General features: G+C 48.6%; 1 protein-coding gene across 3 annotated transcripts in view; it reads left to right on the top strand.

Annotated features, from left to right (window-relative positions):
* The first annotated feature begins 290 nt into the window (after positions 1 to 290).
* The window catches only part of NDRG3 (NDRG family member 3), a 55,256-nt gene continuing 30,664 nt past the window's right edge, over positions 291 to 24,882 (top strand). For 2 of the 3 annotated variants that reach the window (XM_052683745.1, XM_052683743.1), the window contains exons 1-2: positions 291 to 418; positions 23,508 to 23,613. In XM_052683745.1, the coding sequence (XP_052539705.1) occupies positions 23,557 to 23,613 (57 nt within the window). In that variant the 5' untranslated portion in view covers positions 291 to 418; positions 23,508 to 23,556. Of the gene's footprint in view, positions 419 to 873; positions 1,004 to 23,507; positions 23,614 to 24,882 lie in introns of all 3 variants that reach the window. The other variant, XM_052683744.1, reaches the window with a different exon arrangement.

The following is a 24,882-nucleotide window of genomic DNA, read 5'->3' as shown; positions in this document are numbered from 1 at the left end:
AGAATCGGCGCGGACAAAGCCGAGGCGTTCCAAAGCCAAGGGGTACCGGCTTCCCATCCGCGCCCCGTGCCTCCCGGCACCTCCCCGAGCCTCCAGCTCGCGTTCCGGGCCGAACCCCGCGCCGCGCCCCACGGAAAGGCGGCGAGGCCCGCCCGACCTACGCCAGCGACCTCCAGCATCGCCTCGGCGCCGGGCAGGGCGGGGCCGGTCGGGCCTGCGGGCGGAAGGCGGCGCCGACAGTTCCCGGACTGCCCGTAAGACGGCGCTGCCGCCTCCTCGCGGCGCGGCCGCCATCTTGTTTGTAGTTCTGAGCCCCTGCGCGGTCCGTGCGCACGCGCAGTCCCGCGGCACGGCGCGCAGGCGCAGAGCGGCCCCACATGCCGCGGCGGCCGGGGAGGCGGAGGTACCTGCGGGCCAGGTGAGCGCCGCGGCCGGCCGTGTCGGGAGCCACGCGGGGTTCCGCGCGGCCGGCCCGCGCTCCGCCCGGATGCCCGAGGCGCCCCGGGGCGGCTGGGCTGCTGGTGCCGAGCGGCGGCTCCGCCGGGGCGGCGGGGAGAGGGCGGGGGCCGTGCCGGCGGGGAGCGGCGGCCGCGGGGCTGGGGCTGCCCGTCCCGGCCGGCCGTTAGCGGGCGCGTCCCGCCGGGAGGGCGAGCGGCAGCGCGCGGGCGGCGCCGTGGGGCCACCGCCGTGTGCGGGCTGTGCCGGGAGGAGGAAAAGCTCCGGGACGTCCCCGGGCGCTGGCGGCGGGCCGCCGTGGTGACAGCCGGGCTGCGGGCTCCGCTCGGCCGCCTTTTCCTCCGCGTGCTCGGCGTCCCGATATAGCAGCGTTTGGCCGCTGATTTCTTTTCGGTTTTTTTTTTTCCTTTGTCCTAGCCAAAAATTTCGGTACAATTTTGTCGTTGCGCGAATGGGAAGGGAGTAAGTTGATTAAAAACCCAACAACAAAGCTTTAGCTGACCGACACCATCGCTGTGGGCAAACACCCGCTCATCTGACACGTAACGTAAGTCCCAGGGAGCGATTGGGAACGGTGCAGCCGTGTCGAGCACTTGCGTTATTACAGCAGTTATCCATGCAGATCCCGTGTTCAGATGGTCAGCTCGTGGGACCGGCGCTGCGGCAGCACCGGGGCTGAGCGGGGAGCTGAGCCGCACAGCCGCGGGGTCAGTGGTGAGGAGGTGGAGATCCCAGCTGGGCGGAACCCAGCGCTCCCTGTCAGGTGTGTTTGTGGGCTTCCTGCACTCAGGCAGGAACAGGGCGCTCATTGCTGTGGCTTTGCTTGTCCTTTTCTGTAAAAGCAGGAAGGCAAAAGTCTTCCAAACCCGTCAGTCTTTGTTTGGCCCCAGCCTATAGGTCTGTGATAGAAGGTCGGTGAGTCATGTAAAGTCTGAGAGCTGAGTGGTATCAGCTTGAAGCTCTTCTGGCAAATAGCTGACTTGGACAGGGGAGCAGATCCATGCTCTGTGCTCAGATGGGACAGAATTGCAGGTAGGTTGCTGAAGAAACAAGGCAATCCTCAGGATTCATTTGGATCATGGATTGTTGGGCTGGGATTGCAGACTCGGGCCTGAAAATGACTCTTCCATTCTTATTTGTTTGGGATATTGAGACTTAGCTTGTGGCCCACAAAGTGCTGAAGCCGGCTGCTGGGTCAGGAGCTTAGTGTGGGCTATAGCTGGCTGTTAGTGAGGTGCTTGGCTTTGCAAGTGTGGAAGCTGGATAAAATGAGAGCCAAACAACTGCTGGAAGCAGCATTATTGGAGGTGTTAATGGTATCCCCGGCTTTTCATTTTATGTTAGATTAAAAACAAATTGAAGTTAAGAAGTATGCTTTTAATTTGTGTCTTCCTGATCTCAAATCACCTTCAGAAATCCTCTAGTGCTTTCGTATGAAGATTGTGCTTCACATTGGTCACATATAGCAGGATCCTTAATGTTCTTCAATGGAAAACATAACAATACATCTGTACTTCAGAGGCTTTGTTATGTGTAACATATGCTTTGCTCTCTTAAAGATATGAGATTTTGTGCAAGATGGTGCTAAGATGGTTTCTGTTCTTAACCATTCCTGTGTTGCATGCTCAAGGTGAACGTTACAGCACAGTTGTGATGTATAAGTATAGCATTCTGTTGGAGCAGCTGCTGCTGATGGCCATGATATGGTATTAAATGTAAAAAAAAAAAAAAAAACAAAAAACACTGAGAAAGCAAATCAACTTTAAACATTTTGCGTTTGTTTTTCATGTGCAGCAGAACACGGATTTTAAATTGAAGTACTTAATTGTATTTCTCACCAATAATAGCTCAGCGGGGTTACCACCGCTCGTCTCTGTAAAAGAGAAAGCCCTCCGTGAGCCCTGCTGCTGTAGCTGTAGTCAGTGTCGGTCCCGTAGCCCTCTGCTCAGGGTTCGGCTTGTGCTCGATCTGCCATCTGCACCTCGGATAGAAGCACACGTGCCTCTGCTGCTTATGGCTCTTAAGCCTCAGTGGGACTCTTGCACAGGGTTGGTTAAGGCTATTTGTGTCTGATTGTCACAGCCTGATTTAACCCCTGATTGGTAGAGGAGATTGGAGGAGCATTTTTCCTGCTTCTCTGTAAAACGCTGAAGAAAATGAATCGGGTGTATCTCTTAATGCATCGCAGCGCTCCCATTTTTCATGGGAACGTGGTTTGGGAGGAGTAATAAAATTCTGTGCTTTTGCCCCAGAAGCCTCAGTGTTTTGGCCATGTGGTGAGATGCTGGGCAAGGCAATGGCAGTGTGGTGCTGGTGTGGGAGAGTGTGCCCTCTGCTGTGCAGGTCAGAGCTGTGGGAGATCCTACTAGTCTCGCTTGGCCTTCACTTCTTGTAAATTTGGCAGTAGAAATGGGACTTGCTGGATTTTTAATAGCATATTCTTATCAATGAATCACTTTATTCTGCCTGGTTGCAGCCCCTTGGCTTCTGTGGTGCATGTAGCACCGAGTAATGTAGTGATCGAGTTGCTGCTGCAGAAGTAGGGGAAGGAATAACTTGGCTTTCCTTTGGCTGCGATCCTCACCACGCTTGGATGCATTTCTCTATTTGCAACAGGTTTTAGTTCACTGGAGGCATGGCACGTTCCTTACTGTACGTATGCTGGAGGCCGTAGGTGCAATGTTTAATTTTAAAGTAACCTTTACTATTCAGTTGTATATAAGCCAGACTAATTCTTCTATTCATAAGTACCTGTTGAATTAAAAAAATGTGAAACTAGTTTCCTCTCTGTTTTTTTCCTCACAAGAGCTGAATCATAGCTTTTCTGTTGAACAGAGAATACAAGCAATCTGCTTCCTTCTTTTCATCTGTTCTTTGGAGGTGAAGCCGTATGTTACGTCTTAAACCATCCTGTTGGCTTGTTGGCGTGGGAGAGGGCTGGTGCTGTTCTTGCTCTCCTGTAGCACCTGCAGCACTTGCTGGGTGCTGTCCTGAATGGACAGCGTGCTAAACCAGCAGGGCATTAAGGCAGCCTCTCCAAGTCCTCCACTCCACAGATCAGCTTTTGCCGGGTAGGCAAATTGAATGAGTTCAGTGAAGGGCTCAGGAGTACCGGAGATGTAATCGATGTTAGTGGTGTAAGGACAGCCGCAGGACCAGGGGAAAGCACCTATTCTGCCATTCTTTCCTGGCAGTGACTGAAATGGATACCTTAGGAAAGAGCGTGAGGTCGGGACAAGTGAGGTAGGTGTTTGTCTGAGCCCTCTTACCCTCGCCAGCTCTGGGATGTCCGGAGGTCGGTATCATTTGGATAGCGGTCAATGCATTGTTCTTCTGTAGTTGTGCCTGGTCCATTTGAATGTATAGCGCTGCTGGCATCCTGGGGGAGGCCTTCTGGAGCACAGACAATGCTGTAGGAGCTCAACACGTCAGCGTTTTTTATTTTGAACTCGACAGCTGCTACCTTCAGTTGATATCTCATGGCTTTTTTATTGTTTGGAAACAGGGAACAACTGATCTGTTTACCTTCTCTGCGCAGCTGATGATTTTATAGACTCGGTCGTATGTCACTGCTGCAGTCTCTGTTTCCAGGCAGAAGAGTCCTAGCCTAATCAATTATTCCTCATTGTTTATCTTTTTAAATCCTGTTTCCTATTTAAAATATTTTCTACTTGTGATGTGTCCCCTCCAAATGAAGGAGCAGGCTGCATCCTGAGTTTAAGGCGCAGGCAAGCTATAGCTTTGTGTGGTGCCTTAATTCCATCTCTTTCCAAATAATTCCCTAGTGTTAGATTGGGGTTTTTTAAGTGCTAGATGGGTGTGAGCTGATGGTTTTATCAGTCATGACTGCAGCAGGAGTTTCAGGGTGTTATCACCAGTTTGGAGCACATCACTTTACATGTGAATTTAGGATTGCTTTTTTTCTGTATGCTTTGTTCTCACGGAATTTCATCTGTGGTTTTATCTCCCCGTTATTCAGTCCCGTCAGGTTTTCTGCAGCTCTTCAGCCAGCCCTTATCTCTGCCGTGGGAATAGCTGACATCCCTGGCAGACTCTGATTTCCCCCCTTGCCCCCTATTCCAGGCCATTGGGAATGCAGTGTACAGCACAGCACTGCAAAGGGCTCCTGGCCGTCTTCCTCCCATGTGGAAATCGATCACTTATCCCTACCCTGTCATCTGTTTTTCAGCTCATTATTAGCACAGGAGAGGGCTTTTCCCTCCGTCCTACGGCTGCAAAGCTATCTGGATGCTATCTCGTGTTGCAGTTTCGTCACCACTAGAAGCAGACGCCTGTCCTCGCAGCCCTGCCTGCTGCTGCCGTGTGAGGCATCGAGCCTGCCAGCAGGCCTGGCTGCAAATGAACCCGACAAATGAGAATTTAATGCTGATTTAGTGTTGATGTACTGATAGTGTACGAACACATGGATTTGATTAGAAGCAATTTGGTTGGGTAAATGCATATTTCTGTACTTGCTGCTGCTGACTGTAGTTGTGACCCTCCAGGCTCGGCTGCAGTGTGGACTGAAGGCAGTGGCAGTGTCTGTGCAGACAGGTGCTGTGTCTCAGGTTGGTGTGAATGTGCTGCTGTAGTTAGATGGGTATGACTTGGTGTGTGAATCACACCCAGCTGCCAGTCAGATCTGTGACTGCTCCGTGGGCTTTTCGCTGTGCTGGGACAGAAAAACAAGCTGGCCATGAATCCTTGCCTGGAAGTTTTTAAAGGCAGCAAACTAGGAGTTTTGTGCATTTAGGTAAATCAGTAGGGAGCTTGTATAGTTGTCATCTGATGCATGGACTTTATTCTCTAGCTTCTGTAGGTGTTCCTACCTTTGCACAGGCAAGAGGAGAAATTTGACCTGTGTAAATAATAGCTGTATGGCTTGGATTGGTGCATTTTCTTCAGCAGGAGGACTGAGATGTGGTTCTTGATTTCCCACGTGGTGATGGCGGGGCTCCGGAGCAGCTGAAGCCTGCTTTCCCTGTGCCAGCTCAGGCACTGCCCAGTGTGTACCTGCAGCTCCTGTGCGGCTCCTCTGCTGGGGAAGCAGCTCTTCAGCCCTTCTGTCGCACTCCAGCTTTCCTGTTTTGATGGAGCTCAGCCTGATGTGGTTTTTGTCAAAATCCTGTTATGAAGTCAGCTTCTTGGTTCCATGAGGTTGGACAGAAATGTTACTGAATGCAGTTGTTCACGTGCTCAGGAAGGCTGGGGAGATCTTGTGTCTCGTTTTACAGAGCCACTGAGCCTTGTCCATGGCCTGGAACTCTGCGAATGTCCACACACTCAGCCATGGGACAAAACAATAATTACCAGCACATCTAAGATAAATAGGAAATTGGAGACATTCATTTGTTTTTAAGTGTCGCTGTTCCTTCAACCCATAATATTAAGTATTTTTGGTCACATTTGGGATGTGAAGAAGCTGAAGCATTCTTAATCATTTTGCACTGTGCCTACATAAAGTAAATGTTATGGCTTAGGGAGAAAGACAAGGCAAGGCCAGGCTGTTCAGAAGGCTCTCCATCAAGATGTCTCCTTCATGAGAGCTTGTATGGGCCTGTGTCAGGCTGTGAGCACCACGTTGCCACGGATTTCCCTGGTTAGAATTGTGATGGCTGTCATTTGGTAGCACTGGGTGCTCCTGTGTGCCACTGCTGGTCTGTCCTTAAATTGAACGATTGATAGAGGAGTTGGCGTAACCTAAATTAGTCAAATGTGCTTTCTCAGTTGCTGGCCTGCCATCATTAAGATTTTAACACAGAAGTTTAAGCTGCAAAAATTGGGTGGTTTTCAAGCAAAATGAATGCAGAAGCAGAGCTGAGGTTGGAGGTTGGTCTGTGGATGAGTTAGTGAGGAAGATCAGGTCACCGCTTCTACCAAGAAGAAGCTGAAGCAAGTCGGATTGTTTGGAGAATCCAGTGTCATTTTTATTTGTTTTCGGTGGAATATTGAAAAAACCCAAAAGTTGTTGGGCTTCCATCACTGAGGGGTTGAGGTGCTCCAGCAATGCAATCATAGCCCAGCCTAGGAAGTGCAGCATGCCCTGTCCTCCTAGTGAAGGTTTAAAAAAATTCTTCTGACCACATGGAGCAGGAACTGAGTCCCACTGAGCAGCACCCCAGTATTTGTTACCTTTGAACACTTAGTTTGTGCAATTGTAACTGTTTTTGAATGGCATTGAAGTTTGTGGCTGTTGGCTCCTGGGGATGGCGGCGTGAGGTGAGTGCTGATGTAAAGTGCCTGGTTCTAGGGGAGCTGAAACTCAGAAAACCTTTTACTGGGCCTCAAAGAGCATGAAGTCTGAGTCCTGCTGCAGGCTGTCCTGCAGGAAGCACTCAGCCCTCATGTAATCATCTCTTGCTCACAAAAGCTGTCTGCTTTTGCAGGATTGTAAAGCCTAGGAGACATCAGCCATTGGTACATCTAGTTCCGACATCCAGAAGGGTTCTTTTTCTGCCAAGCATCAGAGTGTGATGTTTGCAGATAGAGAACATCTTCAAGAAAGAAACTACTGGGCAATAAATCCAAATGGACTTCGTTAGCTGTGGTTGTTCAGTGTAGTTGAATATGCACTTGTCTGGGCGCTGCAAGTCGTTGCTGACTAATTGTTACTGTGGACATGCTCTTACAGCAGGCACTGTGAGACGTGTGCTTCTTGTGCAGACGTCCCCTGGGAAGTCGCAATGGCCGTGGCAGTGAGTGGCTGTGCTGCAGCACTCCCTGCTGCTGAGCCCCGTGTGTCTGTAGGGAGGTCAGGAGCTCATCCCAGTTCTGTGGTGCGTGCTGGAGAGCTGGGGGTGCAGGGGCAGGGCTGAGCAACACGGTTCTCAAAAGAGAAACTCCTCCCTTCTAAAAGAACTGTACTGTGGGAGATGACTGGGAGATTTGGAGAAGAAAAAACCCCAAAAACCTGAGGTGGATACGCACTGCTTTCTGGCCTGGGGCTGTCGTACCCAGGCAGTGATGGAGACTTCTTGGACCCTTGCCTAATGCTTGTTGCTGTCAGGTTTTTGTTTTGTTTCCTGCTCGTGCCTGATGAATATGAATTTCTGTTTTGTATGATGTGTGTCCTCTTGTCTTCACAAACTGTTTGCAAATGCAGAGGAGTGTCAGCAGTGATTCCCAAACTTTAGGCAGCCTGACAGATGCAGTTGCAGCAGATTACTCCTGTACCCGCGTACGTCAGCAGCCCTTTGAAATCCGGGAAGCAACAGCTTCAGTGCTGGGCTGTCTGGCCATGCGTACAACAGCAGCCCCACTGGTGTGATGGGAGCATCGCGCCCTTCTGACAACAGTTCGATTCACACTGTGAGAAATGGCTTTTGTTGTAATGCCTGTAGCTACGTCCAAACAAAGTGTTTTTGAGTGCAATTCTGGGCCATTCTCCCCGTGTAAAAGGGTCGTTAGAACAACTTGCAGAGCTGACCGGCTGGTTACGCAGGAGGAGGGTCTGCTGCCTGTTCCACATGACTGCATTCAATTTTTGGCAGTATTTGTAGGTTAGAAAATGATATTTCCTGGCTAATAACAGCTTTTCCTGACCACGCAGTGGCCCCTGAAGGATTCTTAGAAGTCTGTAATCCTGCTTTTTTATTCACATGGGGAGCAGAATTCCTGGAGGACTCTTAAACTCTGGCAGAGATGAATTGTGTGGGTATGTGTGTTATTTAGGTTGCCAAGCAAGCCCAGGAAGGCCTTGAAATGCCAGCTTTTAATGTCGTGTTGCATGGGATTTCTCAGACCAACGGAGGAGGAATTCATTGAGCATTAGCTTTTCTTGTCAGTGGTAGAAGGGTAGCATGCATTTTCCATTGGCCTTTCACGAGGTAACTGCTGCTTTTTCTTCTGAGTTCAATTGCTTCATATATCTTTAATAAAGACAGCGTTTTCTTCACAATGGAAGCTGAAATTGAACAAGCTTAAGCCAGCTGTTTTTGTTGTTTTTTTTTTTTTTAAAGAAAAAATTAAGAAATTGGATATATTTCATTGTGTATAACCTTAGAAGAAATTTGTAGTAAAAAAAAAAAAAAAAAGGAGACAATGACTTCCGTAAAGGTAGAATAACCACTGCCGTTACGTCATGACATAAGATCTGCTTAGCAAAGCGGTGCTGGGCCTTGATGCGGGTCTCCAGAGTGTGTGTTGCTCTTTGGTAAGTAGTGATTGTTGGGGGAAAATGATGGCAAAAGATTAAAATCTTGCAACAGCATGTGCCAAAAGCTTAATTTGGGACTAAGCCTTAATTGCCTGAAGTGAGCAGCGCTGTACTGCGGGTACCTGGCTTTTCTGCAGCTTGATGCTGTGATGTGAGGCATTAGCATTTTCCCAGATCTGTCGCCTTCAGACGTCAGCCCGGTCTGTGGATTGATGGTAAACATGACACGTGCTGCTATTTTTATCGTGCCTCCATATTAAGATCAACTGCTTATGTAGAAGCCATCATCCGTCATCTTGTTGGCCTAAAAATGATTTAAGGGGGTGCAGTCTTAGGGTTGCCAAAGCTTTTGATAAGGAGGGGCTTCCAGAACTTGAGCTACGATCTTGAAGCGCTTCCTTTAGCAAAGCCTGAGGCGTTTCTATCCGGTCGAATATCACAGCCCTCAGAGCTCCGGCTGTGTTTCGGAACCACCGACCTTCCCAGCTGTGGGGATTCCAGGTGGCCTCATGGGCCCAGGCCTAGCTTTCACAGCCAGTGCTTTTCCACCAGTGCCCCCTTTCCTGCGGGCCGAGCTGTCAGATTGGCAGCAGGATGGCCGCTGCGCTTGGCCCCGTGGGACGGCCGCAGCCTGCTGCCGTGGGCAGTGAGGTTTCTTGCTGGCAGCCGGGTCCTGAAAGGTCTTTGATTACAGCTTCGTTTAAAGGAAAACCAAAACATTTAAACTGTAACTGACGTGAATGTTCAACACAGGAGGATTGCCAGTATTGAGGGGCAGTGGAAAGTGTTGGCCTCTTTGTTAGGTGGATGTTATTCTGTGCAGAATTACGAGATGGCCAAAGCAATGGCACCTTCCGGTTGCAGCATGGTTGGTGAAGGAGTTGCACAGATCAGTTCTTTGCAGCACTCCCAGCCTCAGTGTGAAACCTGCAGAGCAGCAAGACCTGGGGTCCTGGAAAGCAGTGTAAAGCCTACAAACAGATCAATTGCTCAAATCAGATGTCTGCTTTTTACGAGAAATGTCTGAGCCTGTAATGATTCCCACCATGCCCACCTTTAATCACAGTTCTTAAAGAAGCCAAGGACTTCTCGCGTGCTGCTGTGCATGGACTGCCCAGCTACTGGATATTGCTTCCATCCCTGCCCCGCACACTGCTGGTGCAGGAAGGAGATCAGGGAAAGTATTTGATGTAAGGTCTGTAAGGTTTGTATGGCTGCTGCAAGTGAAAAGCCAGTACTAGCGAAGGGCTTCGCAGCCTGCACTGTAGGAATCTTTGTTTTAATGACTTCTCTTGCCGTCCCCAAACGCGCTGCCTCGCAGATGTTTTCTGGGGCAGCTGCTGCTGCAGTGTTTATGTGCCTGTATGGCTCAAATTGACTTTAAAATGCTATACCTGCAATTTTCTTCTGGGCTTTTCTATCGTGCTGGGTTGGTCCCACGCGCTGGGATGGTGCAGTGGGCTCAAACCAGGTGTAGCTCATATGGAAATGCAGAACATCCATTTAAAAGAGCTTCTTCAAAAACAAAGCAAAAAACCCTTGAGGTCAGTGAGGAAGAACTTCAATTTAAAAATATTTAATTAAGAAAAATTATCGATATTCACAATTCAGAGGATATTTCTAAAAATTCGCTTCAGAAAAGACAGTTTTCTTTTGGGAGATGTATTTTTTTTCATCTGTATGCAGTAAGGAAATGAGAATGGTAGGGAAAGCAGGGCCTTACAGGGAGGGTTGCCTGCGTGTTTGTAAAGGTATGTGGAAGTATTACAGCACGTTTTGGAAGAGGAGCTCTGATGTATCTCCCCAGGAATGTGTGAAAAATGGGCCTGTAATGCAGCAAAGTGTTGGATGTGATCTATGTGGAGCTCATTATCAACATAATTATTCTGGCAAATTCGGTGTAGAGAATGAGAGAACTAAAAAAAAGAGAAAAAAGTGGCAAGAAAGAGCAAAGGAATAGAATAAGAAATAATGTGAGGGGACGTTGCACTGCATGAACCCACAGTGTGCCCACATGGTGACTGCTGCACAGGCACTGGTCTCCTTGTTCCTGCAGAGCCTGGACATTGGAAGAGCTGCTGGAAAGGAGGCCAGAAAGGGAGAGGTGTGCAACAGGCTTCTTGCAGAGAATGGTTAATAGGTGGAAACCCTCCAGTCTTAAGATCTCTTTGAACAGGTTGTAATGGGAACACAAGTCTTAGCAGCATGGAGTGAATATGAAGCAATGATTCCCTGTCTTTTCCAGTGAAAAAAGACCACCAAATGAAAGTGGCAGGTGACAGGCTGCAAACAAAGTGAGGTACTTTTGAAGTAGGAGCATTGAGGTTTTAATCTGTTGGAGCAGTTCCCTCCATTTAGGCTGATTTGTTCGACAGTTAATACTCCATCAGATCATTGTGCAGTTGCTTTCAAAGCTGAGCTCTAGAGCCCTTTTCATAAGAGAAATCCTTTTGAATGTTGGAGCAGGGCAATGAAGCCTGGCTGGAACAACCCCTCAGATCATTTTTCACTGGGCAAAATCAATGCAAGTCTTTAACAAAGTGCTTGATGGGGGGGGAAAAAAAAACTGAACAAAACAAAACTTGCTTGTGGCCACTACTTTGGGGTTGTTACTAGAGTATTAAAACTTCTGTAAGAGTAAAAGCTGACGTGTCATCTTCATCTGACACTGTCAGTAGGGATGGAGGCACGCACTTCCAGTTTGGGCAGGTTGTTCCAGCTTGAACTACGACAGAAACAGTGCAGCAGCACGACACCAGCCAATGGCACTAGTTTGATTCCTGGGTCTGTCTGTAGGATTTAGAATAGGAGAGGCTGTGGGTGAAGGTTTTGGTTTGAAGGAATCTTCCAGCACGGGTGGACTGATGTGTCCTTCATTATGCTCTTGCTGTGTCATCTGTAAGACATCAGCTGCTTTAAAAGGACATACTAGTGTTCAGGTGTTGTTCATTTGTGGCTCTTTACCTGTGTGTTTTTGTGCTCATGCATTCACTGTGTAAGTTAATTTCTGGCCATTTTGCACTGATTCAGAGCATCTTGCTGAACATCTCTTAATTGTAAAGTGCTGTGCACTCAGGACCTCGGTCTGCTCAGGTGAGCCGTGCTTTGAACTGTGTTTCAGTTTCATTTTTATTTCTGTCCTGGAGAAGGAATTATGGTCACAGAAACTTGGAGGGGGGAGAAGGGTTGTGGTTTTGTTTTGGTTTTGGTTTTGTTTTGTTTTGTTTTTCCCAGTATTTGAACAAAAGACTCTACTCAATCCGCAGATCTAACATGGAGATATTGTGAGGTTGAAAGAGAAGAAATGGGGTCAATACAGAGACCAGGGTGATGGGCTCTGATGGGGTGGGGGTGGTGGTGATGGTGTCGCTTGGCGTTTCCTTAATAACCCGCTGCTTTAAGGGCTCCTGTTTGCTGGGCTGCAGTGTGAGCTTGTGACTGCAGCTGCCCAGGGGAGGCTGGCACTTCTGAGCAGGGTTTGTCTTTGCTGGAGGCTGAGCCAGGCGCCCGAGTTGCTGAGGGGGCACTCTGTAGTAACGTGGGTTATTATCATTTTACTTATAGAGTATTACGCATGATCCAGAGTAATTGGATTACTAGGGCTTAACTGCTAATGATTGTTTTCAGGTCTGCGTGTACTCTTAGACCCTCTCCAGCAGTTCAGCTAAAACTCATCAGCTTAGATTGCTGTGAAGGAGGTTTGGAAAAGAATCTAGGCTATGGTTCCATGATGCTTGCTAAAACTAATATGGTATTCTTTACAGCTGCGTTTGTCATCAGCTAATAGCACAATATCACCTGACCAACAAAGTCTTGATCACGTTTTGTGGTATGGAGGCCCTTTCTTTAGAACATTTTAAACCACTGAGTGTTTCTTTAGAATTAATGGCTGGAGCATCGCAATACCAGACAGAGCAGGGAACAATTTCTGCCATTTTGCATACATGTAAGGCACGGAGCCTGCCAGGGGGTGGGCAGAGATACTGGATTAGAAGAAATCCAGAAATAACTGAGGCACTCATTTTATTTCCAAGGTGACTGTATCAGCACTGTCTTCAACATAAACTCTGCCTAAAAGTTAATATGGGAAAAAATGTGTGCGTAATGTTGCAGTGAGGTAATATTAAACGTGAGGATGCCTGCTTCTTTCTCTCCAGGTGCGTGCTGGCAGAGGGTGCCTTGTGAAAAGGCTTTTGTAGAGATGGGAGCCTCAGTCCATGCTGTTCTGCTGAGGGCTCGGCACTGGGAAAGTCCTTCTCTGGACAACATGCACCAGCTTCTGGGAACTTGTCTCTTTTCAGAGCTGTCGACGTGTGTCGTAGGAAAGGAGTTAGGCTTTGGTGTAGGCATGGTGTCACCTTGTGCTGAGCACTGAATTGAGATATCGTCGCGTTGGAAAGTGTTTCAGAGGTACCATAATGTCTGTGACCATCAGAGAGAAAGGCACCCAACTAGATTTAATGGGGAAGACTTCCTTACCAGTGTCAGCAGCATGAGCCCTGATGGTGATAAGCTCTTTGTTCAGAAAGAGAGCAGCATTTTAGTACGCTGGGGAAGAAGCTTCAACGGCATCTGAGAGAGACCCAGGCTTCTGTGCAGTGTGCTTTGAAGCTCGTAGGAGCTAGCATCGGGCGCTGCTCCATTGCTCGCCCTGGGCACAAGCTCCTGAGCTGCACCGGCAGAGACGAGCTTACACTGCACAGAGCCAGAGCAGCTCTATGTGTTGTTACTCTGGAAACTGTTAAATATTATTCAGAAGGAGAGAAGTAGAATTTTAATATTAAACCTGTTATTTTGACAAATGAACATCTGCCTGAAAAATCCACCAGGAGATGAATTCCTGCTCCCTATCAGCCCCTAGCACAAAGTATCTGACTTGGGTACTTATTAAGCAGTTTCAGAAAGTGAAATGTTAAGTGGTGCTGATGTCTGGCTGTAGCAGTAGTTATTTTGTGCTTTCACTTTTCTTTTTATTCTGATCTATGGTGTTTTCGGGTAAAAAATCTCACTGATTGTGAATCTATCTTCTACAACACAAAAAGGCATTAGAGAAAACAAACCGGGCTCTTGTTAGAGGTTTGCAGCGGGAGCTGCAAAGAGGGAAATTCCTATTGAATACAAGGAAACAATGTTCTGCATGAGAGCGGTGTGCAGTGCCGGAGTTGAGATGTTCAGGTGTTTTCAAACATTCAGGCCTTGAGGCCGCAGTGCTGGGCCGCCCCCGGGGGGTTGCATGTGAAACCCATCTGTGGGCGCAGCAGCAGGGAACTGAAGTCACCTGTCCTGGCACCTTCAGCTTCTTTAGAAAGAAGTCTTTGTGTTTTGTTCAGGGCTTTGTTTGCAGTATTTGGATGTTCTAGTTGGAGTGTCCGTGGGATCGTGGATTTCCAGTCTAAATGTCATTATTCTTAATGTTTTCAATGGCATGATGTCTTACGTAGTATTTTTTTTAATTATCCTACGGTTTTTAAGTAATGTACCTTAAACTAATAAGCTTTGTGATGTGAAGGTTTCTTACATGCTGATGCTGGGGAATGTTTTTGCTGTATCCCAAGTATGTAAGACTAAATTCAATTTGATAGGAGTTACCTTAACTTACATTATTATACTTACCTATAGAATCACCAATGTTGAAAGAGATCTCCAAGATCATGCAGACCAACTGTCCTCCTACCATCAGTATCTCCCACTAAACCATGTCCCTCAATACAACTTCTGCACATTTCTTGAACACCTCCAGGCTCATTAATTCCACCATCTCCTTGGGCAGCCCATTCCAGTGCCTGACGATTCGCCCTGAGAATCATTTCCTGATGTCCAACCTGCATCTCCCCTTGTGCAACCTGATGCTGTTCCCTCATCCTATTACATTTCAAATCTGAAGTTATTTACCCCAAAAGCTTGGAATAGTTGAGCTGTGTTCTCCTGAATGGGAATTGTATCCCCACTCCTTGCCCCTGCTCCCACCGTGCAGCAGTGACTCCATTGCTCATGTCACAGAAAGCAAACCTGACTTTGAGAAAAAAGCACAACACTGTGACCTTCTACACATTCAGCAAGAGTGAAAATGTGGTTTGGAATTGTTCCCTTTGGTGAGTTTTAGCCATCAGACATTTCTGTGAGCGCAGAACCACGTGCTGTTGCTGTGGGTGCTCCAGCTCCCACTCTGTCTGTGTCACAACGCATGCTGCTGTGGAATTTCTCTGGTGGTTTCAGAGGTGCTGCTAATTCCAGGAGTTCGCTGGGTGGCTGTGATGGCTGTGCCAGGCCTCAGTGCTTTTTTACGCAACGGCCTTGGTGAACTCATCTGTTCTCTGGTTGGCTTTCTGTCACGCTGTTCAGCCAAATGGTGTGGTGTTGTAATTAAAAGCAGACCTTCTAGTCATACTCTTCAAAAATTCATTCACACAGAATAATGCTTCCTACAAGTGCAGCTGTAATGAGCCCTGCCCCAGTTTGCTCCTGGGAAGCGGGTCGCTGTGTGTTTGTGTCTCAGTGTCACAGGACAGCGTTTGACACGGGTACCTCACAGTGAGCATCATACTTCTCTGCTGTATTCATGCAGATATTTACAGAGTGCTCCCAGAGCTCCTGAAAGAGCGTTCACCAGAGCTGGCAGAGGATATGGTGAGTAGCTGCATCCCATCTTTCAGACGTCTCCGAAATAAGAAGGAATTATCAGCCCATGCTGATACGTAGGAGGTGCTGATGCATGGCTGCTTTTGTTGAGGGAGAACCACAAAGGCTGTAGTGAGTGACTGCCCTCGATGTTATACATACGTGACTGTCAGCTTGGACTGCAGGGTTTGGAGCTGACATCACAGATCATTCATTACACAGTACTGTGAGCAATCTATGCAACTGTCAGAGCAAATTTATATGGCATGCCCTAACTATACATACATCTCTAGTCTGCACGACTCGGAGGACTTTCTTATCATTCTTCTCAGCATGTTAATAATCTTGCATTTCAAGTTGTTCTTCTGTGGTAAAAAAACAAACATTTTCTTAGCTCAGGTTAACTCGAATTGAAAAGGCAATTGAGTCCACAGTTCTGTGACATGACTTGAGCTTAATTAACAATTTTCCTGAGAGGCAGATCATACTGTCAGTCCATTCCCATTGTTCTTGCCATGCACCTTGAGCAGATCCTCACGTTCTCATGATCCCCTGATAGACTTATTAAACTCCCTGAAACAGCAGAAATTTGGCATGGCAGAGCATCCATGTTCTGCCTGCTCACATTGCAGATGGGCAGGCACAGCGCTACGTGGGGCAGGGCTGGGTCCTGGCTGCGTGGGGGCAGTGGGGCGGGACAGGGCAGGGAGCTGAGGGTCTGCTGTCCCTGTTCAGAAATGCTGAGAAGAAAATTTTGTTCCCTGCAGCAAGGCAGTTCAGGTTAGCAAGCTGAGTTCTGCCTTATATTCTGTCCAAGTAGATAACAGCAGTCGTGCTGTTCTGCCTCCCCATGCGCCAGCTGGTAGTGCCATGGGCACATACACTGTTGACTCTGTGATTAAACCATAGCTAATCATGCCAAAAAATGCAGGGTTTTTTTTGCAACTAGTCTTCATGCAGGGCAGATTTAGAAAAAATGTGGTGTGCAAGGAGCCAAAGGTGCATTTTCATCAGTCAGGTCACCAGGTGCAAACTACTCCAGAATGGTGCAGCCTGCAGAGCGAGCAGCTCACCTTGTTTCTGCGCTGTCAGCCTGGCAAAGGGAAGAGGAAGGAGTTTCAGCCTGGCTCGTGGATGGAGGGCAGGAGCACCGCTTCTGGCCGCAACTCACAATTGTATTAAATGAGTAATGAAGTTACATCCTGAATTGATTCTTAGTTGCCCCATATCCATTACTGGCTTTAACTGTGTTAATTTGAGTCGTCTTTGTTCTGTTGGCCGGCTGCCTGAGGAGGAGCAGGACTTGAAAATTCAATGTGACGCACAGAAGGGTGTTTTCTGCTGGGAAATTAATTCATGGGCTGGAAATGATGGAGGGGGCAGCGGCAAGCAGTAATGATCGCGTTGAAGTAATGACATTAACAGCAGAGAAGAGGTTGTCCTTCAGGTGGTGCAGGCTGGGCAGGCAGCCAGGCAAAGCGCTCGTTCAGGGCAGCTGCGAGGAGCGGTGCTACCTGGGGAAAGCAGCAGCTTTTAATGGGAGGGAGGAGGGAGAATGAGGGAATAAAAAGCTTGTATACCTGCACAGCACTGCCATGTTAGCTGCCTGAGTGTGCTGTGCCAGGGCCAGCTGGGTTGGTCTGCTGAGCAGAGGTGATTTCATACCCACTTCAAGGCCAGGTTGTCCAGGCTGGGCTGGATCACAGTGTGCATGCTAAGAGATGCGTTCAGAACTACGCAGTGCAACTCCTCTGCTGGTTAATAGGTGTCAGTAAATCAGTTCTAGGTTGTGTAATTTATATATGTGAATCAGCGTGAAGAAGTTTAAGGTAGTTGTATTTTTAGATGGAGATAACTAGTAATTCTTCTTGTTTGATTTTCATTTCCCATCCCAGTAGTGCTTCAAACAAAGGAGTTTAAAAAGATCAATCACAATTGCATTGCAGAATATGAAAGCTGAGGTCTGACTGCATGTTGAGCTGTATTATAACTGGAGTGGTAGTTCCTCCCACATGGCAGGAGGGCTGAGCTGGGTGTCAAGGCTCTGTGCGTCTATGTAGAATACAGTTCTGATCCGTCACTTTCTGAAACACTTTGCTCAATGGAATACATATTTGTATTTGGTGTTGGTTTTTTTTTTAAATGTAAAGACTCGCAGTCAGTAGGGAGCGTGGTTGGAACAAAGCAGTTTGAAAATAAAACTGCAAAAGGAATGAAAGGATCTGGTGGAAAGCAGGCAGAGCTGAGCATAAGCTGCTTGACAATAAGCCCTGCATCGGCTGGGAGGTGGGGGCTCGGTGCGTGTGCTGCTTGTGCGTGCCTGGGAGCTTGAGGGTGTTGGATGGAATGAGTAGTGAGGTACAGCAGCTGTAGTCAGTGCTGATGGAAAAGCAAGGGATATTTCCCCTGAGGCAAGAGTCCATCGGATGAAATCTCCAGGAGCCCTCACATCCCCTGGGTGGGATGTCTGGAGCTCCAGGGCTCGTAGGAGCAGGTGGCTCAGGAGATGGGAAAGCCTCTTTGCACAGATCCGTTCAAACGTGTCCTTCACCATAAGACTGGTGAACACGGCTCTGCGGTTTTGTTTGAGCTCTGTGAGCTGCCGAGTAACGCAGATACTGCATTAGAGTAGTGCCACTGGACATCAAACGTGAGATGTCAGCTGCATGAGCTGTATTTGTGGTAGCAATAGGTGCTGCTTCTTTTGTCTGTGATGAGGGAAACAGCTAAGGGGAGTGCTGCAAAGCTTGTGAAAGATAACCACGAGCAGAAAAGGTGCCGCTGGAGACAGTCATCTGCAGCTTTCCCATAGCAGTGATCTGCTGTTCCAGTTCGTATCCCGAGTATCCCTCCCTGCTTTAAATCTCTTTGGGCTGTTTTGTACAGGGGAGCTCAGCACAGTTTCAGTGCTTTATTGGGGCTGCTCCAGGTAACCCAAAGCAGGCTTTTCCATTTTTCTTCCATTCTTGCTCAGTCAGCTTGAGCGTGTAGCTGATGGCAGTGAATTCAGATGGTGACAGAAGGACATTCTGTGAGCTGAGCTCAGTCGCACACGTGGCAGTGGAATATTTCTCGTAGTTAAAATTGGACGCCTTCTCAGAAAGTAACAGAGAGCTGACCACAAACTTCTTCCTTCCCAAACCATTGTTAAATATAGGGCTCATTTAAACTTGTCAGCAAGTATATTTTGCAGGTGACATTTCTGTCCTGGTTGTAGCCCAGATCTAAGGGAGGCAAAGCCATGCTGCTTTGAAAAGAAGCTGCAACTGCACACATGCAGGAGCTGGTGCAGTGCTGGTGAAGCAGAACGTGGCTTCTCTGCTTGGGGTCACAGTTTGTGTTGGAGATAGAGCACCATGTGATGCAGTCCCAAAAATACATGGGCTGGAACGCGAAAAGTGATAACCTAAGAAAATATTTGAAAGCAGATTTGGATCCTTTGCCTGCTTTGCTGGGAGCTGGCTGCATCAGACAGCGTTTAAGTGCAGTGCATGGAACAGCTCTTGCAGGTAGTCAGGAGCATGCTGCTGGCATGAAGTGAACAGGGGGTGAGGAGATGCATCCCATGCTGCTCAGAGGCCATACATGAAGTCTGCTGCGCTCTTGATCAGTAGCCAAGCCTGAGGTTTGCCCAACCAGAGCAAGGAGCCTGCCCCGCAGCTCATCTTCCAGTGTGAGCATTGAGAGAGGCATGGGCTGGAAATCATAGTGAAAAGCTGTGCAGCACACACAGCTAAAGAATACCTCAAGTATGAGCCTGAGGAATGTGAGTGGCTTCCTCTGCCGTTGTGCTGGCTGCAGATCTGGGGATGTTCCATCTGCCTTTGTACCCCAAGTGTTGCTTCCCTTTTCTATCCAGAGTGGGGGCTGTCCAGAGCAGCGCTGGGAGCCCCAGCCCACGTGTCCTGTGCGTGAGCAGTCCGTGCCTACAGAGGAGGCTCCCAGCCACCCTGCTGCATGCCAGCAAGGCAGTGTGTGTTTAGGTGTATCTAATGCCATGTTTTGTAGCACAGCTTGATAGCTGTCTTGTGTAATTTTCCCCCAGCGTGACTAGCATGTAAAGTAGGAGTGTAACAGGTTATGGAGTTAACACATTAGTCACGCTGAGATGAATGAACAAAAATTTTCAGTCTCTAACTACAGAGTATAGTGACGCAGAGATCCTAGAGGGTGTGGAGAGAACACGCAGGGGATGCCCAGCAGGCGAGGGCAGCCCTTACAGCCTGTCACCCCGCAGGACATGGCAGCCAAGTGCCCTGAATGGAGCCATGGCGCCCGCCAGCTGTGTGTGGGGCACAGCTTAGTGCTCTGATGTGAGCACAGCTTCCTTTGCTTGGAGAAGAGAAGGCTCTGGGGAGGCCTCATGGTGGCCTTCCAGTACTTGAAGGGAGCGTATAAACAGGAGGGGAATGACTGAGGGTGGATGGTGACAAGGGGGAATGGCTTTAAACTGAGGCAGGGGAGGTTTAGGCTGGATATTAGGAGGAAGTTTTTCCCCCAGAGGGCGGTGAGGCACTGGCACAGGTTGCCCAAGGAGGCTGTGGATGCCCCATCCCTGCAGGCATTCAAGGCCAGGCTGGATGTGGCTCTGGGCAGCCTGGGCTGCTGGTTGGCGACCTGCACACAGCAGGGGGTTGGAACTGGATGAGCGTTGTGGTCCTTCTCAACCCAGGCCGTTCTGTGATTCTATGATTCTATGATATTGAAATGATGGGAATTGAGAGAATCCCTATCTTGGAGTAAGCAAGCGAGCACACATTTCTGATTGTATTTAGAGGTAGGTAGGTGCTTTCTGTCTGAGTCTCACCTGCCTTGGTTCTCTGCAGCCTTCTGCATCCTGCCCTGGTGGCTAGGCTCTGTGTTACTTATTCATTGAATGTCTTTCCTCAGTCCTTTGTATTACCGGTTTTCTAAGAGCACAGAATCTATTCCAGTGGGAAGCCTTTGGAAAGGCGTGGGTGGTTTAATTTGGGAGAATCTGTGGGTATTTATAGCCATATATAAATGGAGCCAGGAGGAGTACTTGCAAAGTAGGTGGTGCTGGGACGTTTTTAGAAAAATGTATGGTTTATAGATGGATCATTCCAGGCAAACCTTTTGCTTTGCTTGTTTTCTATTGAGCTCATCTGTATTTTGTGAATCTTTATGGTGTTTTGTTGTGGTATTTTAAATTTATTTTCAGCTTATGAAATGACATGTTTGTTTCTTTAAATAACAGGTGCAGTAGAGGGAGAAAATGGGTTGTTTTCTGGGCAGAAGTGTCTGCAGATCGTTTAGGAGGCATCCTAAATAGTGTTGTCCAAAGAGCAGACTCAGCAGGCAGTGTGCAGGAAGTCGCCATGCACTCAGGAGAGATGCTGCTCATTCATTCCAGGATTGTGCAGGCCTGGGTGCCTGGTGGTTTCCCACAGGTCAGGGACACAGAATGGAACTATGCACAATACTTATACACAAAAGTTACAAAGTTAGTAATTTCCCAGTTCTCTCCTTACCATGCTTGGTTAGAGATTTCTGTACAGCTATAGTACTGCTGACTCTATACTTCCCCAACTACACGTGCTTAGGGGAAGGGCTTTCACCTGCATAGGAGTCCTTCTGACCTATGGGTGTGATTTTTAGCATCGTAAAGGCAGTTCAGCTAAGAATTCACAGACCTTGGGTTTTCTTGCCAAGTTGGCAGCATCCCCAGAGTATCCTGATTAATGTTCCATTCAAGGCCTACTGGCTCTGAGAAGTCCGTGGTTAGGGACACCGGTGTTTGTTCTCCTGATACCTCATACGATGGTAGCTCAGTTTGTTTAGAACCAGCCTTGAGCAGTTGGAGCAGAGAATGGCCCAGCTCTCCCCACCCTTCACTTTGCCTCTGCATCAGGGGAAGCGTGTTGCCGGGTCCCTCTGCTACAGAGCACTCTCTCTTGAGAAATGTTAGTGACTTTCTCAGACAAATGTGCCACTTTGCTGTGTTTCCAACCAGGAGCTGCATTGCTGTTAGTGTAGTGCAGTGCCCAGGTGTAGTTACAGTAATGATGTAGAGCTGCTGAGCTCTCGTGCTGGAATACAGTTTCCAGGCTGGGTTGAGGTAGATCACAGCTTGCTAAGACCATGGGTAGAGAAAGTGTGTGCACCTGCCTCCGAAATGAACAGGTTCAGATGAAGCCTAGGGGCTGTCACAGACCTTTTCCAGAAAGTTCAGTAATTAAAAAAAAAAAACAAAAAACCACCCACCTGCTGGTAAGCAGTGCCTGGGGCCCTGCACCTTTTCCTTCAAAAAGCCTTTGAAAAGCTTACAGCTTCTACAAAGGCAGGAAAAAAAATCAGATTTTCTGGATGAACAGATTAGAGTAACAGATTAAAAAAGAAATCCGCCATCTTACCACTCAGATTTAATCGTTCTGTAGGATTTGGGTCTCAGTTTGGCGATGGTGGCCCTGCAGGAGGCCGCGCTGCCGCAGCCCGGGGTGCAGCCTGCCCTGACTGTGCTGCAGAGCAGCTCCGCTCCTCCCTCGTGCTTCATTCCGGGAGCGGTGCCTTTATTTGAGTCCACTTGGTGCTGTGAAAGATGGAATCAGGTCAGACTTCCTGGAGGGAGAAGCGACTGAGCCCAGCACCTCCAACCGCAGCCTTCCTGCTGCTGCTCAGCAAGCACGGGGCGGGTACGGCGTGGCAGGAACACAGCAATCTGTTGGCTGAGCCCTGAGCCCCCTATTGCAAACAATATTTGGAGCAGGAAGATAAGCATCAGATTAGTTTCAGTGTAATGCTGTTTACTGTGTGCATTGCAGCTGCATCTGGAGTCCAAGTATGAAACCGAGGTTGGTGAGATGAAAGCATTTAATAATCCTTACTTCCAACATCTACTTGGTTTTTTATTATTCTCATACAACAAATGATTTACAGAGTAGTGCGTGTGACACCCAAAGTCTCTCTCTGGACTGTGGGCACTTCAAGGACTGCTACACTTGAATCAGCAGCAGAGAAGTCTCAGGGCAGGCTGGTGCAGCTATTACTGTAGGTATGGCTCAGGGGAAGCCCTAGCGGACCTTGGAGCAGCAGCTGGGAAGCTTGAGTGTGAATATCTATGAGTGACTTACCACAGCAATTGCTGCTCAGAGTTCTCTGCTCATTGGAGGGGATGATCAAGTCCCCCTGTTGTCCACAGATGTGCAGAGGGTGAGCCTCTAAGGTAGTGGGAACCTTGTCCTGAATTTCTGACAGAGCCAGGTAGATATTGAGCTGTTAACCAGTTCTAAAGTGTATAGAAATTCTTATTCCTTAGAACAAAGTATCTCTGGTCTCAATAACTCCTTGCCACAGTCAGGGCTGGCTCATCCTCTAGAGCCTGCTGTCTACTCGTGTAACTGTTTTTACTGATCTTTCAAGTAAAATACCAGTGTGGGGTAAGGGGATGTTTTACCTGTAAATGAACTGGTTTCCTGGAAACTTCAGAACTGAATGAAAAATCAGAAAATTAATTTAGTTGCTCAAAGGAGCTAGAAGAGAGGGATGTTGCTATGGCTGGCTTTCACAGGTAAAAGGCACAACAGTTTGTGGCTTCAAGCCACACCAGAGTTAGTCCTAGTGCCGGGGAATAAGAGAAGGCCCAGCCTGTGTGCTGTGCTGTGAGGGACGCCCTCCTTCCTGGGCAGTGCATGTGGCTGTGGGGCTACAGGGGCTGCAGCAGCACGCTTGCAATGCTCTTGTTCCACTTGTTTTTTTTTCTGTGGTTTGCAGCAGTATCATGTTGTACGAAGAATTTGATTTGTGATGGCATCTGAGTCTTTTTCTAGCATGCTCAGCTAGCATCCAGGAAGCCCACCACATGCCTGTTCTTGTCCCTGCTTATTTCTCTGACTTCTTTCTTTCATCTTAAGTAATGTGTACAGCCTTCCTAAACAGCGAAGCAGTCTGCAGATTAGCCCTCGTGAAACACTCTGGCACTGTCAGTATTCATGAACACAGTTTTTCGCTCTGCTGATCAGTCATCTCAGTTCATTTCCAGGCAGCCTGTGGCATTGTGTAAAGGGGAACCAGGCTTTCTGAATAAGAAGACATGAGCTTTCTGGGATGATTTCTGGGAGACAAGGCAATGTGAGCCTGTGGATGTGAGCGAGCACAACTGTTTGCGTGCATTCTCCTATTACAGATACGGCACGTTGTGCTGAGAACCAGCTGCTGGCAAGTTTCAGTTTGGGCATATGTGTGTCTAATAAAAGAGCTCGCAGCATTTTTGCCCAGCATCTTTTGTAATTCTGTTGCTAATCATATGCGTTTGTTTCAGAATCGCTCACTGGCTGCTGTGAGGGTTAAGTGATTCCAGTTACGGCGCCATGGATGAGCTGCAGGATGTTCAGCTGACAGAGATCAAACCGCTCCTGAACGACAAGGTAATGCTGCTGCTCCATTGCTCTCGCAGCTGGGCTCCAGCTGACTTTGTGTGTGCCGGGGAGCCCTGGTTGTCTGCTTGCAGTTTGAAGTACCTGAAGCACTAAAAACAGTAATTGCTTCCCCACTCCGGTAATGCGCCACAGTGTGCCCTTCCGAAGTTTGAAGGGAAGAAGAACCACCTCCGTTCTTGGTGTCCCCCAAGGGTCTGTCTTGGGACCGGTGCTCTTTAACATCTTTATTAATGACATCGATGAGGGAATTGAGTGCACCCTCAGCAAGTTTGCTGACGACACCAAGCTGAGTGGTGCGGTTGATACGGTGGAAGGAAGGGATGCCGTTCAGAGGGACCTCGACAGGCTTGAGGGCTGGGCTCGGGTGAACCTAATGAGGTTCAACACGGCAAAGTGCAAGGTTTTGCATTTGGGCCGGAAGAACCCCAGGCACCCGTACAGGCTGGGAGGAGTGGGCCTTGAGAGCAGCTCGGCAGAGAAGGACCTGGGGGTCCTGATGGACGAGAGACTGAACATGAGCCAGCAGTGCGCTCTGGCAGCTCGAAAGGCAAACGGGATCCTGGGCTCCATCAGGAGAGGGGTGGTCAGCAGGGACAGGGAGGTGATTGTCCCTCTCTACTCGGCTCTTGTGAGGCCCCACCTGGAGTGCTGTGTCCAGGTGTGGAGCCCTCAGTACAAGAAAGACATAGAGATCTTGGAAAGGGTCCAGAGGAGGGCGACTGAGATGAGCAGGGGGCTGGAGCACCTCCCTATGAGGACAGGCTGAGGGAGTTGGGCTTGTTCAGCCTGGAGAAGAGAAGCTGCGGGGTGACCTCATTGCAGCCTATCAATACCTGAAGGGAACCTACACCCAGGAGGGGAGTAAACTCTTCAGAAGGGCTGATAACAGCAGGACTAGGGGAAATGGATCCAAGTTGAAGGAGGAAAGATTTAGGTTGGATGTTAGGGGGAAGTTCTTCACAAGGAGAGTAGTTAGGCCCTGGAACGGGCTGCCCAGGGAGGTTGTGGATGCCCCGTCCTTGGACGTGTTCAAGGCCAGGTTGGACGGGGTCCTGGGCAACCTGATCTGAATGTGGATGTTTGGTGGCCCTGCTAGGCAGGGGGGTTGGAACTACATGATCCTTGAGGTCCCTTCCAACCCAGGTGATTCTGTGATTCTGTGATTCTGTTCAAGGCAGTCTGATATCCCAGCCAAGCAGTGCATCGTGCCAGTTCTGGGCTTTGTGAAAGTGTGACAGAAGTCAGAAGGGTGACACC

This window comes from Tympanuchus pallidicinctus, unplaced genomic scaffold (genome assembly GCF_026119805.1).
Source record: "Tympanuchus pallidicinctus isolate F22 unplaced genomic scaffold, pur_lepc_1.0 scaffold20, whole genome shotgun sequence".
In the NCBI taxonomy this organism is placed as follows: domain Eukaryota; kingdom Metazoa; phylum Chordata; class Aves; order Galliformes; family Phasianidae; genus Tympanuchus; species Tympanuchus pallidicinctus.
This window is presented reverse-complemented; position numbering and strand designations above follow the sequence as displayed.